General features: G+C 50.2%; 3 protein-coding genes across 56 annotated transcripts in view; 2 read left to right on the top strand and 1 right to left on the bottom strand.

Annotated features, from left to right (window-relative positions):
• Nucleotides 1-2,594, top strand: part of LOC103555512 (FLVCR choline and putative heme transporter 2) — a 55,013-nt gene extending 52,419 nt beyond the window's left edge. For both annotated transcript variants that reach the window (XM_070593646.1, XM_070593645.1), the window contains one exon: nucleotides 912-2,594. In XM_070593646.1, coding sequence (XP_070449747.1) covers nucleotides 912-989 — 78 coding nt within the window. In that variant the 3' untranslated portion in view covers nucleotides 990-2,594. The remainder of the gene's footprint in view (nucleotides 1-911) is intronic.
• On the bottom strand, nucleotides 2,505-13,933 carry ERG28 (ergosterol biosynthesis 28 homolog). Of its 4 annotated transcripts, none has more exons than XM_070593654.1 (5): nucleotides 13,556-13,735; nucleotides 11,232-11,390; nucleotides 8,460-8,550; nucleotides 5,544-5,740; nucleotides 2,505-3,210 (listed from the first exon to the last, which is right to left on the bottom strand). In XM_070593654.1, the coding sequence occupies exons 1-4, from the start codon at nucleotides 13,638-13,640 to the stop codon at nucleotides 5,572-5,574; spliced, it is 504 nt and encodes a 167-aa protein (XP_070449755.1). In that variant the 5' UTR covers nucleotides 13,641-13,735; the 3' UTR covers nucleotides 2,505-3,210; nucleotides 5,544-5,571. The 4 variants fall into 4 exon arrangements, with proteins under 4 accessions (XP_070449755.1, XP_008525325.1, XP_008525327.1 ...); XM_008527103.2 differs by lacking the exon at nucleotides 2,505-3,210 and adding an exon at nucleotides 4,737-5,489 and having other exon boundaries at nucleotides 5,622-5,740; nucleotides 13,556-13,933; XM_008527105.2 differs by lacking the exon at nucleotides 2,505-3,210 and adding an exon at nucleotides 4,737-5,489 and having other exon boundaries at nucleotides 5,622-5,740; nucleotides 11,232-11,386.
• TTLL5 (tubulin tyrosine ligase like 5) overlaps nucleotides 13,770-14,377 on the top strand; it is a 280,660-nt gene continuing 280,052 nt past the window's right edge. For 37 of the 50 annotated variants that reach the window (XR_011532902.1, XR_011532901.1, XM_008527107.2 and 34 more), the window contains exon 1: nucleotides 14,020-14,159. The gene's annotated coding sequence lies outside the window, so the exon portion shown is untranslated. Of the gene's footprint in view, nucleotides 14,160-14,377 lie in introns of all 50 variants that reach the window. The other 13 variants (XM_070593619.1, XM_070593626.1, XM_070593606.1 and 10 more) reach the window with 4 other exon arrangements.

Raw genomic sequence — 14,377 nt, forward strand, 5'->3', positions numbered from 1 at the left:
CTGTTGCCACTACCATGGACTGGCCCGGCGACACTCCCTGGGGCAGAAGCACCATGTGTCACATCGGCCCTGCACTGCAGCTTGGCCCTGCACACTCTCCCCAGCCGAGTGCCGTTGACCGTGCAGTCCTGTGTCTGGGCCTGAGGGCTTCGAGCGAACTAGACGAGCCCTTGAGCTAAGAAGCAAAGCGCTCCTTAAACCAGCAGACAAGTGCTCAAGGTGGCGGTGTGCACCCAGGGGCCCCACGGGATGACTTCCAGACCAAATTTAATTCCAAGCCCACCTAACAAGTGTGACCCAGAAGACTATCCTAGTCCTGTGCCCCCCTCCCTGAGAAAGCCAGAGCCAACTACGCAGGTCCTTTTCTCTGTGCACAAATTATAGACACCTGTTTCCATCCACTGAGCTTATATATGCGGCCGGCATCCTGCCTTTCTGAAGTCTCTGTCGCATCCATTGCATGCACGTTATAACAGTGCTCCTCATCCTTGGGGCTGCCTCCAGATGGGGTAGTCAGGACTTCTGAGGGAGTCGCGGGCCGGGTACTTTGGCCAGCTACTTGAGGCTCAATCCCGGTGAGTTGCAGGCTGTCAGCATGGGGAGGGAGAGAGCGTGCACAGTGACGCTCGAAGTGGGATGGTGGGCAGAGGTGGCATCACAGAAAGCTGGCCTTTTTTGTTTTTCCTTTGATGGCATTGTGATGGGGCATGTGTGTGTATGTGTGTGAAGCACACTTGTGGCAGGGGCTGGAGGCTGTTTTCTCCTTCCCTTTGCTCACTGTTCGGGATGTGGAGTGGCCTCTGACTCTTGTGTTTCCCACTGATACAGCGTCACTGACAGGCATTGCTCCAGGCGGGGTGGAGTCCTGTGTCTCTTTACCCAAAGGGCTGCCTGCTTGTTTTGCCTTGTAGAAGCTCCAAGAGGAGGAAGAGGAGGAGGAGAGCCATACCAGCAAAGCCCCCTCGGCCCTCTCTGAGGAGCATTTCTGAGAGAGGAAGGTGGCGGCGACTCAGGGAACACGAACACCCCCCACCTTCTGTCAGCTCAGCTCACTGCCAGCACAGAAGTCTTCACTGGAGCAGCTTTTGGAGGGAAGCGGCTGGAATGCTTGTGGCCTGGATGGCAGGGCCTGTGCCTCCTGGAGCCCACGCAAGAGCTCCTGTGGTCTAGTCGGGGAAAATGGCACCCTTCACCAAGTCCAGGTTCGACCCCGCCCCTCCCGCTTTGGGTCAGGGGAGCTGGTGTCGGGAGAGGCTGGTGCAGGACCTGGGGGCCGGCCCTGGCCTGGGGTTTGCCTTCCCTCTTCCTCTCCTCCCTTATGGAGAAGGCCTGTAAAACGATCACAGGATGAGAGCTCATTCAGGATGTTAACTTGTTCTAGTGTCTTAAGACCCTTCGAAGCCCAGTTCTCGGGAGCGGCTGCTCTCTGGATGAGGGTCATCCGTGGGGCCTCACTGACTGCTGAGTTCTCTGGGAGAGACAGCGCCATCAGAACCACCTTCATCGGAGAAAACCCCTCGGCACTCTGGGCCTCGATTCTCACGGCCTGACCTTGGGGTCTGTCTCCAAACCCTCTTTCCTGAGAGCTATCAAACCAACATCAATAAATTTGAGAAAAGCTTTGTTGTGACCACGAAGGAGAAAGCGGTTTGGCCAACTTTACCGCCCAGGTGTGTGAGGCTGCTGGGCACCTTCTGAGCATCTGTGAAGGCCCGGATTTAGGAACTCTGGTACTCGATTTGGGGACGGGAAGGTTCTTTCCAAAGAGAAGTCCTTGCCCAGGGACTTCTGTGTGTGCCATAGTGACCTCTGACGCCTTCATCTGGACACTGCCTTGAGAAACTTGGTCATTGGCCTAAGTGCTTGTGTTCTCTGGAGGGAGGGAAATCCCAGCCGACTGCCTGTAACCTTGCTGAAAAGTAATCTTGATTCATTCCAGCCTTAATACCCAATGCTGCTTCTGAGATGAGGAAAGGGCAGAAGGAAGGAGGCCCTTGATGTGGGAATTGTCTGCCTGAATTAAGCATATCTCACCTCTGGTGGGGACAGTATCTGGACCCACCCCCTTCGAGCAACACTCTTTATCAGATGTTCTCAATTTAAAGGGATTCCCTTGGAACCATCTCAAGCTGACCTCCTCTTCTGCCTACCTTGCTGTCTGGCTCTACTCATGGGCTTGGGTCGCCTTTCCTGAAAATAAGACATTTTGCATTTCTCCTGTGCATTGCGCAGCTGTGATCTTGACCACCGTGCTGATCTGCTGTGGCCACGGCCCTGGCCGCAGCATGTCGGGGCAGCCTGCGCTGGCTGCAGTGCTGGGCTGCTTAGGCCGCTGCCTGAGGTGAGCCTGGCGTGTGTGTACAGACTCTCTGTTGGAATAAAAGTTCACTTCTGATGGGGGGAGTGAGTTAGGGGTGGAAGGGAAGTGGAGAGAAGGTGGACCTTACTTTGCGACAAGGAGAAAGGTCTTTCCTCTTCAGCCCTTAAAATGTGGTAACCAAATGTTTACTGAATCCATTGCTTTATTATAAACAGTTTGTATTTTCTATTCGTAATACCAGATGTTTTAGGGCAATAAAAGATTCTTCACGTGGCCTGCCTTGTCGTTTGGGGGGGCAGAGATGGCATTTGGCAGTCCCCAGAGGACTCTCGCACATTTCTGAGGACGAAGGTGTGGGAAAAGGCTGCAGGGCTGAGGGCTCAGGGCTGGAGGGGCAGCTCCTTGGCCTTCCACAGAAGTGGCCCTGTTTACATCCATGTTACCATCCTGGAAATCTGGGTTATCTTTTACACACAAGGCTGTAAAGGTTACTGTCGACCTCCGGGGGGGCTGCGCCTCAGCGCCCATCACGTGACCCTGACCGCGTTCTGTGCTGTGCACACAGGAAGACAGTTCATGGAGCGTGGCTGCTCAGAGGGCCCACTGTCGTTTGTGCCTCTGCTTCAGAGGGTGGCCGAGGTGTTTGTTCTACAGTCACCCCAGCCTCGCACCGCTCTGCTCTGGCCGGAGTCCGCAGTCTCAGCACCTGCAGCTCCGTCACCGTTTTTCTCCCGAACTGTCCTACTTACTGCCACTCTCCCTCCCAGTCGCGTTCACCTTATGGCTGTTACTTGGATATGCTGCTGCCGTCGGTTTTCTGTACATTTCTTCCCTAGAGAGGTGCACTGTGCCTGGGGCGTTCCGGCACCAGCTCTGTTAGCAGTTCTTAGCTGGAGAGAGACAACAGTATGATTCTCCTTAAAATCATCTGGGAAGGGAGCCAAGCCTGGGCTGTAAAAGAAATCTAAGAGCCATAGTGTCTGCCAGATACTCTACGTCCTTGTCTTTATGTATCTGGAATCACACTTCTATGCTGCATGCCTAGAGGATCCAAACCATCGTAGGCTTTCATTCACTATTTCTTAGGTGGGCTCCATGGGGTCTCTACTCAGAGGTTAACTCTGTAAGATCATTGCTTTTCTTACTGCCTCTTTTTCTTACTTACTCCGTACCATACCTGGTGAGTAAGGGAAAGATAGTCCTTATCACTGAGCTACTCTTCTAGATGTGCTATTGTCGGGATGTGAGCCTGGAGCTGCTACACTACTTTTGGCACCATAAAGGAAGCCAGCCTGAGGACGAAGCCAACACAGGAGGGCAGAGCTGAAATAAATGCAGAGAAATGGAGCTGAGTCCTGATCAAACCATCCCTGAAGCCTATATCCTCTTTTCAGTTTTGTGAGCCAATGTTATCTTTATTGTTAAAGCTGGTTTAAGGGAAATTTTCCTCTTTTCACCTAAAGAGCCATAACTGATGGAGAGTTCCCAATATATTCAAGTTCCAACTTCAAGCTTCGTATGATCCCTTACAAGTCTCCTGCCTCTCTTTCTGACCCATCTCCTACCTTCTACTTCTAACTTCACCATACTGTAGTTACACCGATCCTACTCCTTGAACAGACTGCTCCTACCTTCCAGATGCTGCTCCCTCTGCCCTAAATGCCTATCTCATATCTGAATACACCTGAGGTCTGGGCATTCAAGTCTCAACTCAAACCCCACCTCCTCAGGGAGGCCCTTCCTGATGATCTAAGTTATGCCTCTTCCAATTGTTGATCACAATTACTTGTTTTCTAGAGTTCTTGTCACTGTTGGAAGTTGTTCTCTGACCTGTTGGCTTGTTGCTCACATTTCCTTGACGGCAATGTAAGGGCCATGGGGGCAGGGACATTGCCTGGGTTGTCCATTTCTCTTTCCCGTGTGTCTGGCATGGAGCGAGTGTTCGATAGCTGCTTGCTGAGACAGTGAATGAACTCTCATGTCTACACGCTGTGTGGGAGCAACCAACCTGTGGGAGCTCCCAGGGTTGTGTCTGGGGCACCTGTCACTCCACTGCACTGTCCTTGGGGGGCAGTAACCTCCTTTCAGGGTCATGCAGCTGTGTCTTCTCTGCTGTTTGTTCTGTTTCTTGCCTCTGCTTTCTCGAGAATCTGTTCCTTCCTTAGGAAGAAAACAAGAACCAGTGCCAACTGTTCAGTTGTGAATCTTGAAGGTGGGTAAGGAGAGGAGGAAGATTTGACTTCAAGAGAAATGAGCAAGCGACAGAAGGGGCTGGAGGCAGCCAGGTGTGCCTGGGTCTTGAGCTGTCCTCCTAACTCTGGTGTATCTGATCAGCACAAAGCTGTGATGCTCCTACGCCAGGGCTCAGAGGAGGGAACGAATGCTCCTGGTATAGGGGAGGTCCAAGTACAAGGACTGATGAGAACAGAGAGGTTTTCTATTTATTACAAAATTTGTTCCACAAATACAGCTGACCAGATGGTCTAAAAGCAGCTCAGACACTTCCGAACCTGACCCCCCAGTAGATACAAGGACATGAGTCATGTTCACTCACAGAGGAGCCCTTTGTAGAAGACCTGCCTGTTCCTCGGATGATTCGGTCTTGGGTCCAGCAGCAGAGAGGAGCCCAACGTGAGTGGACCACCCCTTACAGCAGCCCTTGGTGGCAGCTGCTGTGGGTAAGGCAGCAGCTTTAAGTTTCAGAGTTCACGTGTTCCCACCACACAAGTCAAGTCAAAGATTCAAAATAAAAGGAGAAAAGCAGGAGGCTGGAAAAGGGATCCTGGAAGAGGTGGCAGGTGGGGGAAGGATACACAGGGTTTCGGAGGTACTGCCAATTTCTTAATCTGGATGGAGGTATATCATACTCACTTAAAAGTAATTCTTTAAGTTGTGCATATGTATCATATACTCTTCTGTATGTATGGTATATCTTAAAATTTTTAAATTAAAAAAAACCAAAACATAAAGGCTAGAAGTGGATAAGGGGGCTTATCATAGAGCAGAAAAGAAGAGATTAAAGAGCAGAGAGGATGGAGGAAGAGGAAGTGAAGGTGGAAGACGAAGCCTTGGAGGTGGTGGTGCTGGCCTCAACTCCTCTTCTTCTGTCTGGACACTGGTTCTACTTCCAGGTACCGGAGCCCAACTAGCATTCCCAGGATCGAGAAACCTTGAATACAGACAACAGAACAGTGGCTGACATGAACACAGCGCTTCCTCGTACCTTGTGGGTCTGCTCTCCAGCACCAGCTCTAGGGCTGGGACCGTTCCTCTCGGGGGTCGAGGGTGGATGGATGCTTACTTGCCACCATCAGTGGTGCCAGGACGCCAATCGTGGGAGCCGCAGTCCCATACACAAACAACTCAGAGAGGAAGTGCCCCAGGGCGAGGAAGAAGGTCCAGAGTGTGATGTGGTAGAGCCTACAAGGGAGCAGACAGAAATGGGAACTGAAGGGACTGCGTGTTCCACGCAGAGGAATGGAGTGGTCAGACTTGATACACGCAGGTAAAAATCCAGGCAGTGACTATGGCGAAAGGAAAAGGAGACTTGCTCCTGAGGAAGACCTGGCTGCCTGATCACATCAATCTGTTTTCTACGAGGCCAAAACTGAAGGTTTCAACTGCTAAACTGAGAGGAGAATGGTCCGGCCATCCAGAGTGGATCTCCAAGTCTTAGCAAAGTGGTGAAGCCAGGAAAGCAGAGTCTGGATGATGGCACTCCTAGGCAGTGTAGACATTTTGGATCGACCACGCTTATATATTCTACTTACTCAAATTGGCTTGCCTCTGTAGTCCAAGCCCACCTGGCAGGTGCTGGCCAGGGGCTGGTCAGTGCTGACATGATGGATGCCACAGAATGAAGGGCCTGAACGGGCAATGAGCAGCAAGGACCACTCTGGGCTTTTAGATGCTCCTGCATTGTGGGCCAGTTATTTGTGTCTTAGTCTAGGAAAATGGTCAGGTGGAGGACACAGTGACAACCTCACGGGAAGAGAACTTGTTCCTCAGCTTTGATAAAGAAGTGGAGAAGAGATAGGTGACAGGATGATTGACCACTTGGATTGCTGCTATCTTTTTAACTAGGAAATTTTTAAAATTATGAAATCCCTGAAACATACAAAAAATTATGGAGACTACTACAGTTAACCCCTATGCAACCAGTACCTGCTCCATCAAATCTGAATGTTTTGACATTTTTGCTTCAGATACTTTTTTCTAAGAAATAAAATATTAAGGGGCTGGCCTGGTGGCAAAGTGGTTAAGTTTGCATGCTCTGCTTTGGCAGCCCAGGGTTCATGGGTTCGGATCCCTGGTACGCACTGTCCATCAAGCCATGCTGTGGTGGTATCCCATATACAAAAAAGAGGAAGATTGGCACAGATGTTAGCTCAGGGCTAATCTTCCTCCACAAAAAGAGGAAGATTGGCAACGGATGTTAGCTGAGGACCAATCTTCCTCACACACACACACACAAAAAACAAAAGAAAAAGAAATAAAATATTACAGGTATCAGATCACATCCTGTGTATCCTTATTCCATTCTCCTGTCTCCCCCCTGCCCCCCTGGTCACTGAAGGAACCAGTATCGTAAATTTGATTTTTATCATTCCTGTGCGTGTTTTTACACATTTAGTAAATATGCATGCATGGGAGTTGACTTTCAGTTTCCGGTTAGGGAGGGAATAGAATGAGAGTACACAGCAGAAGCACACAGGCCAAAGGCCCAGGCTAAATGAGGTTGGAAACAGAAGTCAGCCTCTGTAGCTGTCCTGTGTTGGGAGAAGGGGAAGTGAATGGGTTAACAGAGGTAAAAATAAGTCTGAGCTGTCTTTGCTCATTGCAAAAGCACAGCCAACAAAAGATATACCCCTGACCCTGTCAGCAATTCTTCATCATGGTAAAGGTCTTTCAAATGAGCAGCCAATCCTTACTCCCTCCCAGTCACCCTGAGAGGAGGACAGACACACTAGACTCATCGCATACGGGAAGAGACCGAGATGCAGGGAAGGCATATAATGATCTTGCTGCTACAAAGCTAGTTACCAAGAGAACTGAGACCAGAGTCCATTTTCCAGTTTTCATCCTTGGGCCCAGGCTGTTTCCACTAAACCACACTGCTTCCAAAAATATGTGTCAGTCTAGAACAAGTAAACCACAGTTTTCAAGTTCAAAAAAAAGAAGCATTTTAAAAATAAAGTTGGAGAGACCGCAGGGCCAATAGCGCTGCTTCAAACCCTATCTGCGTCAGTCTTCCTCAGTTTAAAGTAAGTGGGTCTGGAGTACGTAGATCTGCAAAATCAGGAATGAAAATCACTACCTCCCAGGGCTGCTAGGAGAGTTAATCAAGGTCATGTGGATGAAAGCATCCAGCGTAATAAGGGGGGCTCAGTATCATTACCTCCTCTCTTCCTCAGACGCTGAGAGTTTGGGTAAGACAGAAAAATACTGTAGTGTGAAGCTGGCGTTCTGGTGGCCTCACCCAGTGACCCCAGTGAACTTTCCACTTCCTTGTGCTGATGGCTGTTGCTGGGAGGAAAGCTCGAGCCCCCTCCAGTGGCCAGCACGAGTTACAGCATTATCTAGACCCGAGCCTATCACTGCCTGCAATTGGTCCACGCTGTTCTATTTGAGTAGCCAAGAGAAGAATACAGGAGTCCTAGGTTCTCTTTCACTCTCACCTACTGAGTCTGCACAAGCACACAACAGGTTACTTGTGGGTTGGTTTTTTCAGGATTGTGGTTGCTGGTCATTCCTGCTTCTTACGGAGGAATGTGAGAATAAGGTAGGTGTGAGTGGCTGCTCTAAAAAGAGCACACTCCTCTACTACTTTAGTAGAAGAAAGGCTGATTCCTCAGCAAAGAAGTAAAGATGTAAAGAAGAAGATGGCGTATGATGCAGGCTACTGGATCACGACAATACCAGTTTGCCATGTCAGTTCCAAAGAATTGTCAAACTTTAAAGAACTGTTAGACCTATTATGTCTTTAGGCCTGGAAGGAAGTGAACCCATTAACCTTTTATTGTCCACACTCTAGGCTAATGTATCAAAATTAACAGGACTCTGAGGGAAGGACCACAGGGGGTATGCTTAGCACGTGACTTCCAACAAGGACACTAAAGCTCTTCCTTCCCTTACATACGTCTTGTTGTGGATATCGATGGCACAGAGGCAGCGAATCACTGATGAGAGCAGCGTCCAGATCCCAAAGGTCCGAGCTTGGAGGCCATTCACTGTGGAGCAAAAAAAAAGCAAGACTGTTGAGAAAGGGGGGCGGGGGGTTTTAGGCTCCTTTAAACTCCTCCCACTTCACTGGTGGTTCATGGGAGGCAGGGCGCTGAGCTAGCTCCCTTTGGCTGGGCAGAGCAGAGGGAGGCTCTGGTGCTGCACATGGAAACTAGGAGTGGAAGGAGTTCCAGAATGAGAACTGCCCAGCTCTTCTTCAATTGTCTACAGTTGGGTGGGGGAGTTCCGAGAGCAGAAACCCAACAAAGAGCCCACGTAGGCAGTAACTCCTGGATGTAGCAGTTTCCGCCTCTGCCCTGGAAGCCCCTCTGGTGTTGACAACGCCCAGCAAGTCTGGATGAGGACAGGTTTGGAGCAATGCTGCAGAGTGGTCTGTCAGCAGAGGAGGCCTAGGGGTTCAGCAGACTTCTCAAGGCCGAGGTAGGAGAGAACTCAGAAATACTGGGAGCTATCTAGATGCCCACATCTGGTCTTTAAGAGACCTCTGTCCCTGGGTCTTCTCCTGAATTCAGCTCTGTGTTATTTGAGCAGAGCCCAAACCAGGCTGGTTTCCTGTGCACGTGGTAGTGGAACAAAGCACTGCTTCTCTGGCGTTTTCTGAATGCACGCAGCTCTTGGTGGCTTGGTTCTGACACTGCTGTATCAGATATGTTGTTCTGAAAGTATACGGATCATACACCACCAGAACAGTGGTCCTCGATCCTGGGCATTTATTAGAATCAACTGAAGAAGTTCCTTAAATTACCAAGACCTGGGTATCAGAGCAGTTAACTCATACTCTGGAGGTGGGCCCTGGGCATAAGTATTTTCTGAAATCTCCCTCCCTGGGTGATTGTAACATACAGCTGTTGATCTCAGTCATCCAGGGGTTGGCAATGCCAACACAGTGAAAGCAAAGGTACTTCCTGTGCTGGTCTGTCAAGCAAGGGAAATTCCAGGGGACAAGACCAAAAACTGAAAGGTCTGTTAATGTTTTCTTGGGCTTTAAGGACTTTCCTGCCTTTGGAAAACTAGACAGTGACACCAATTTCCCAACCCTGAACGCTTAGATGGTAGTAGGGTGAGAAAAAATTCCATATGCCAACCAAGTATCTAGCGGTTAGCCCTGGAGGGGTACATTCTTTATAAACCAATTTGATGGCTTTTCTGATGAAAAGACTGAGGAAATTCCTCTACTTAGTGAGATATAAAAGTGGAATATTTTGCCAACTCTCATCAGATGAGGCATCAGGTGAAATTTCTACTTGAAGCTCCAGAGCACAGCTGTGACCAGCAGAGTACCCTGCCGGCCCCCAGGTCACGAGGGAGGAGGCAGACTCTACTTCTGGGCTGGAGACAGACAGACAGACAGACAGAGACACACACACACACACTCCTGGGCTGGAGAAAGACTGATAGACAGACACCCCCACACCCCCACACACAGTTGTTTGGCTCAGCTCCATGCCCTTCAGCATTTCACATGACCCTGGGCTTTTCTGTGTCAACTTGACTTCAAAGGGCTAGAGCAGATAACCCTCAAAATTCTGTGAATCCATATGGGGTTCCAGGACCACCTGAGGGCAGCGTTTGAGGGTGAAAAAGTGGAATTGTCTTGCCCAGGTTTCCAGGTTCTTTACTCCTATTGTCTCTGAGCTTTGTTCAAAATGAGCCATAGCCTGCTTAGTTTCATTTTATACACAGAAGGTGAGCTAGGTCAGAGCCTGAATGTGGGTTAGCTATAAATGTGACAGGGACTTGTCAGCTGTGTGGATGGTGCTGCAGCTCAAACAACCCCCCGCAGCCACGCAGGGGAGCAGAGCTGAACCGTGAAGACACCCTCAGTGGAGAGGCCCAGGAGGCTGGGAAAGGCCACCGCGGGCCTTCTGGAGCGTCGTTCTGGGAGGCCCACTGGAGGATTTGGATTCCTCCTCAGGACTAGGTCACAGTTTGGGAAGGCCTTGGGTTAGTAACTCTCCGTCTGCAACGTGGACTATAACCCCGTGTCCATGACCTGGTTCTGAAGAGAGCTGGCTAACGTGCAGAGCTTCCTCATGGCTTTCCAGTGGGGCCTCGCACAGTCGCCGAGTACCTCTGTTTCCCCACTTGTCCGCGTACTGCCTTCTGTACAGACTAACTGCCCAGGGCAGTGTGAAATGAATGAAAAGGGATTCAGAGAAGCTTGGGGAAAAGGGGCCAAGTGCTCTCCACAGTCCATTCCAGAGGCTGCCAAAGGCTGGATTAGGCAGCATCAGAATCACCTGGGAAGTTTTTAAAAAACAGAACCCAGGGGGGCTGGCCCCGTGGTTGAGTGGTTAAGTTTGCGCACTCTGCTTCAGCGGCCCAGGGTTTCCCCGGTTCGGATCCTGGGCGCAGACATGGCACCACTCATCAAGCCATGCTGAGGCGGCATCCCTCATGCCACAGCTAGAAGGACCCACAACTAAAAATATACAACTATGTACTGGGGAGCTTTGGGGAGAAAAAGGATAAATAAAATCTTTTAAAAAAAAATAGAACCCAGGGCCCCAGCCAGCGGGTCAAAGGTTCAGGAAATAGGTTAGGAGAGGGAAACGGGCACCTGTGCTTTGTTTGTTTCTAAGTTTTCTAGGTTATTCTGATCTCCAGCTGGGCCTGGGAACCACGATTCAGGCCACCCCACAAAGGTGGCCGTTCTTGGACTTCTCACCGAGGCCTGGCTGGCCGGTGTAGAGCTTCTCGTGGAGGAAGGTGTGGTCTCGGAAGCTCTGCAGCGTGTTTCCCGCGGCTATGATGGCCACCATGACCAGCCAGCTCCGTAACACGTTCAGGAAGCGGCTCATGGCTCCGCTCAGAGAGGGCTTTCTACCTTGGAAACGAAGGCAAAGGACACAAGATGATAGACGGTTAATGTACTTTAACCATGAGCTGTCTCACCTCCGTCATTAACCTGGGCCCCACCACAAGGGTTCTACTAAGTTTACTTGGTCCATCACTTGATAAATTCCTCTCCGGGTCCCCTGGGCTCATCCATCCCCAGGGATCTTGACACACTTCTCTTACTTCACAGGGTTAGCACACTGCATTTGAATATTTCCCTAAACCAAAGTGTGCTGACCTTTACCTAGAGTGTACAAGACTAAATAAGGCAGCGGGTGGGAATGACAAACCCAGCAGAAAAACTGGAGAGAAGAACGGGAAAAGAAGGCCAGTGTACACATATTACTACAAAGTAACCCAATGGACTGCCGTGGAAGACTGCAGAAACTGGTCTCAATATTGAGTCACGCTAACGCTAGTGAACCCACAGTGAACTTTGCACTAAGTGGCATAGTATTTATTTTTGTCTAAGCAATTTCTCCAAAATATTAGCTAAATCGGAACTCTTTTCTCTTGGCTGGAGTCAGTCCTTTTATATCTCTACTTGTAGCCTGGTCTTTCATGCCATTCCTTTGTAATGCAAGCGGCTCAGAGGTGATTCTAAATCTATGACCAGATTCCTGCCTGGCTACGGATGACAGATCCTTCCACCACAGAGAAACCTTATACATTTGAGTGGAACTTATGGTGTAAGGACAATATTTACATCTTCACCTCTTCTCTACTCTGGTTCTCAGGTACACCATGCTTCATAAACTAGAATAACAATCTAAAAGTTATAAATAAACTGCTGTGACTTAAGAACTAGTAAGAAAATTATATGGAGAAGGAAACAGCAATGTCGGTGTTGGGTTGCAAGAGAAATGATAATAGCTAACAGTTACCAGGCACATGTATGTCATACGGTGCAAGCACGTAACATATATTATCGCATTTAATCCTTAAACAAGGTAGGTAGGCACTATTAATACCTCCATTTTACAGATGAGTGTTGGCACAGAGAACTTAAGTGATTTGCTTGAGGTTACACAGCTAATATATGGCAGAGCTAAGATACACAATTTCTTGAACTCTACATTGCATGCTGCCTCATGGTTTGAGAATATTTTGATGAAGTTTCCATTTTTGAGGAAGACAAGCATACCATATTCACTTCTGTATTCACGTTGTGTAGAAAATACAATTATGTACTTTTTGTTAAAAAAAAGCATAGATCAAGCCTTGCCGAGCATTGATTTCAATCAGCTTGCTTTACATAAAACCCATGTAGATAAAGAATCTAATAATGGAATTACTTCCTCCCATCTTCATTAGGTTTTTTTTGCCCACTGTTTGTCTGTTTCAGGTTACCTTCTTGGGCCTGAGGTGGTGATACACCATCAGGCTTCCTTTGTTGCTCTGGCAGCAGATGTCTCTATCGGGTTCTACTGGACAGCACAAGTGGGTACAGCAGGGGCCAGGATCTCTCCATCCTCTTTTAGTTTCTCACCCTCCCTCAACAGGAGACTCAGGCTCTCTCCTCCAAGGGTCAGAAAAGCTGCATGGATGGCTCTTCTCTTTGACAGAACTAATGTCCATTTCACAGAAGCTCTTAGAAACAGCAACAGATAGCTGATGAAGGCAGAGCCTGAGCACTCTTCTGAACTGCTCGACCAATCCCTCAACACCATGTCCCTAAAGTTTGAGGGCCTCCTAAAATATCCAACATCTATACTCAATTCGTGCCCTGGCCCAGCTCAGCAAAGGTGTGGTGTTAAGACTCGAAGCAGGAGAGAGAGGGTCCTATCCTGGCCCTACCATTTAGTAGCTGTGTAACCCTGGGCAAGTAATTTACACTTTACAGCCTAGATTTCCTCACCTGCAAAATGGAGATAAAAAATAATAATTACATGAGAAAAGTGAAACTTCCTTGCACCGTGCTAGGCTAACAGTGACCGCTCATTCGTTCATCCATTCACTCGTTCCCCGTAACTACCAAGCCTTCATCTTCCTAGCTCCCCCTTCTCATGGTCTCTTGAACCCCTTTTCCCTCAAAAGGTTGACTTCCAGGTATCTTTCTTCTATCCCACCTCCATTTCTCCAGACCTTCCAGATCCTTTCAATCAGATGCCACACATACCCCTATATCACTCTTAACCCCCACATTCTTCTTACCTGCCGACCGTATCCCCAACTCAGCAGCAGCAGCAGCAAATAAACTTCCCCAAGACCGCTCCAGCACGGAGTCCACCTGAGCCATTTGTCCCCGCCCCCGCCCTCACCCGGCTCCAGGATTGGGTCGTTTCGGTCAGTCCTCGCTCTGATTGGCTGTTCTGGTTGTGCTCGAGCAGGAGATGGGGCGTGAACCCCTTACTGCCAATCAGAGGTTGCCGCTGCCCAAGCCTCACCCTGGGAGGCCGCTCACGCAGGGAACACCCCTATCGAGCGTGGCGGAAGAACTCTGGTTTCGAAGTCAACCTTTTAGGGGCAGAGGCAAAAAAGAGCGGAAAAAAAGAAAAGACTCTTCTGCTGAGAGTTGGGCGCTGCGCCCGCGCTGCGCCGCGGTGACGACATTCGTCCGCGCCCGCAGCCGAACGTTTTCGGCGCCGGGTGGCGGGCGCCTGCGCAGTGGCTCCGAGCGGGCGGTTGCTTGTTGGTTGTTGTAGTAACGGGGGAAGCAGCCTTCCGCGGCCGTGAGCCCGGCTGGGGAAGGAGCAGGGAGGTAGGCGCCGAGCGCGGTCCCCGCCTGCCCGCCCCGAGCCATGGGAAGATGAGCCAGGTAAACGCCTGCGCCGGCGCTCGCCTACCGCGGGAGGTGCCCTCCGCGTCTGGGCGGCCCGGCCCGCTGCGCTTCCCTGTTCGGGTCCGGGAGCCGCTGTTGGCTTCCGGGCGCGCCGCGCCGGATCCCGGCGGCGGAGCCGCCCCGTCCTTCCCGTGGGGAGCATCTGCGGACCTGCCTGGGATGGGGGTGGGGGGTCAGGGGTGGGGCTGAGGCTC

Source organism: Equus przewalskii, chromosome 25 (genome assembly GCF_037783145.1).
Source record: "Equus przewalskii isolate Varuska chromosome 25, EquPr2, whole genome shotgun sequence".
NCBI lineage: Eukaryota > Metazoa > Chordata > Mammalia > Perissodactyla > Equidae > Equus > Equus przewalskii.

Excerpts from the sequence above, each read along its gene's own strand:
- ERG28 (XM_008527103.2), bottom strand. The coding sequence starts at position 13,640 with ATGGCTCAGGTGGACTCCGTGCTGGAGCGGTCTTGGGGAAGTTTATTT. Across the intron at positions 11,391-13,555 it reads GTTGGGGATACGGTCGGCAG|GTAGAAAGCCCTCTCTGAGC; the intron begins GTAAGAAGAATG and ends TTCGTTTCCAAG. Across the intron at positions 8,551-11,231 it reads CACCGGCCAGCCAGGCCTCG|TGAATGGCCTCCAAGCTCGG; the intron begins GTGAGAAGTCCA and ends TTTGCTCCACAG.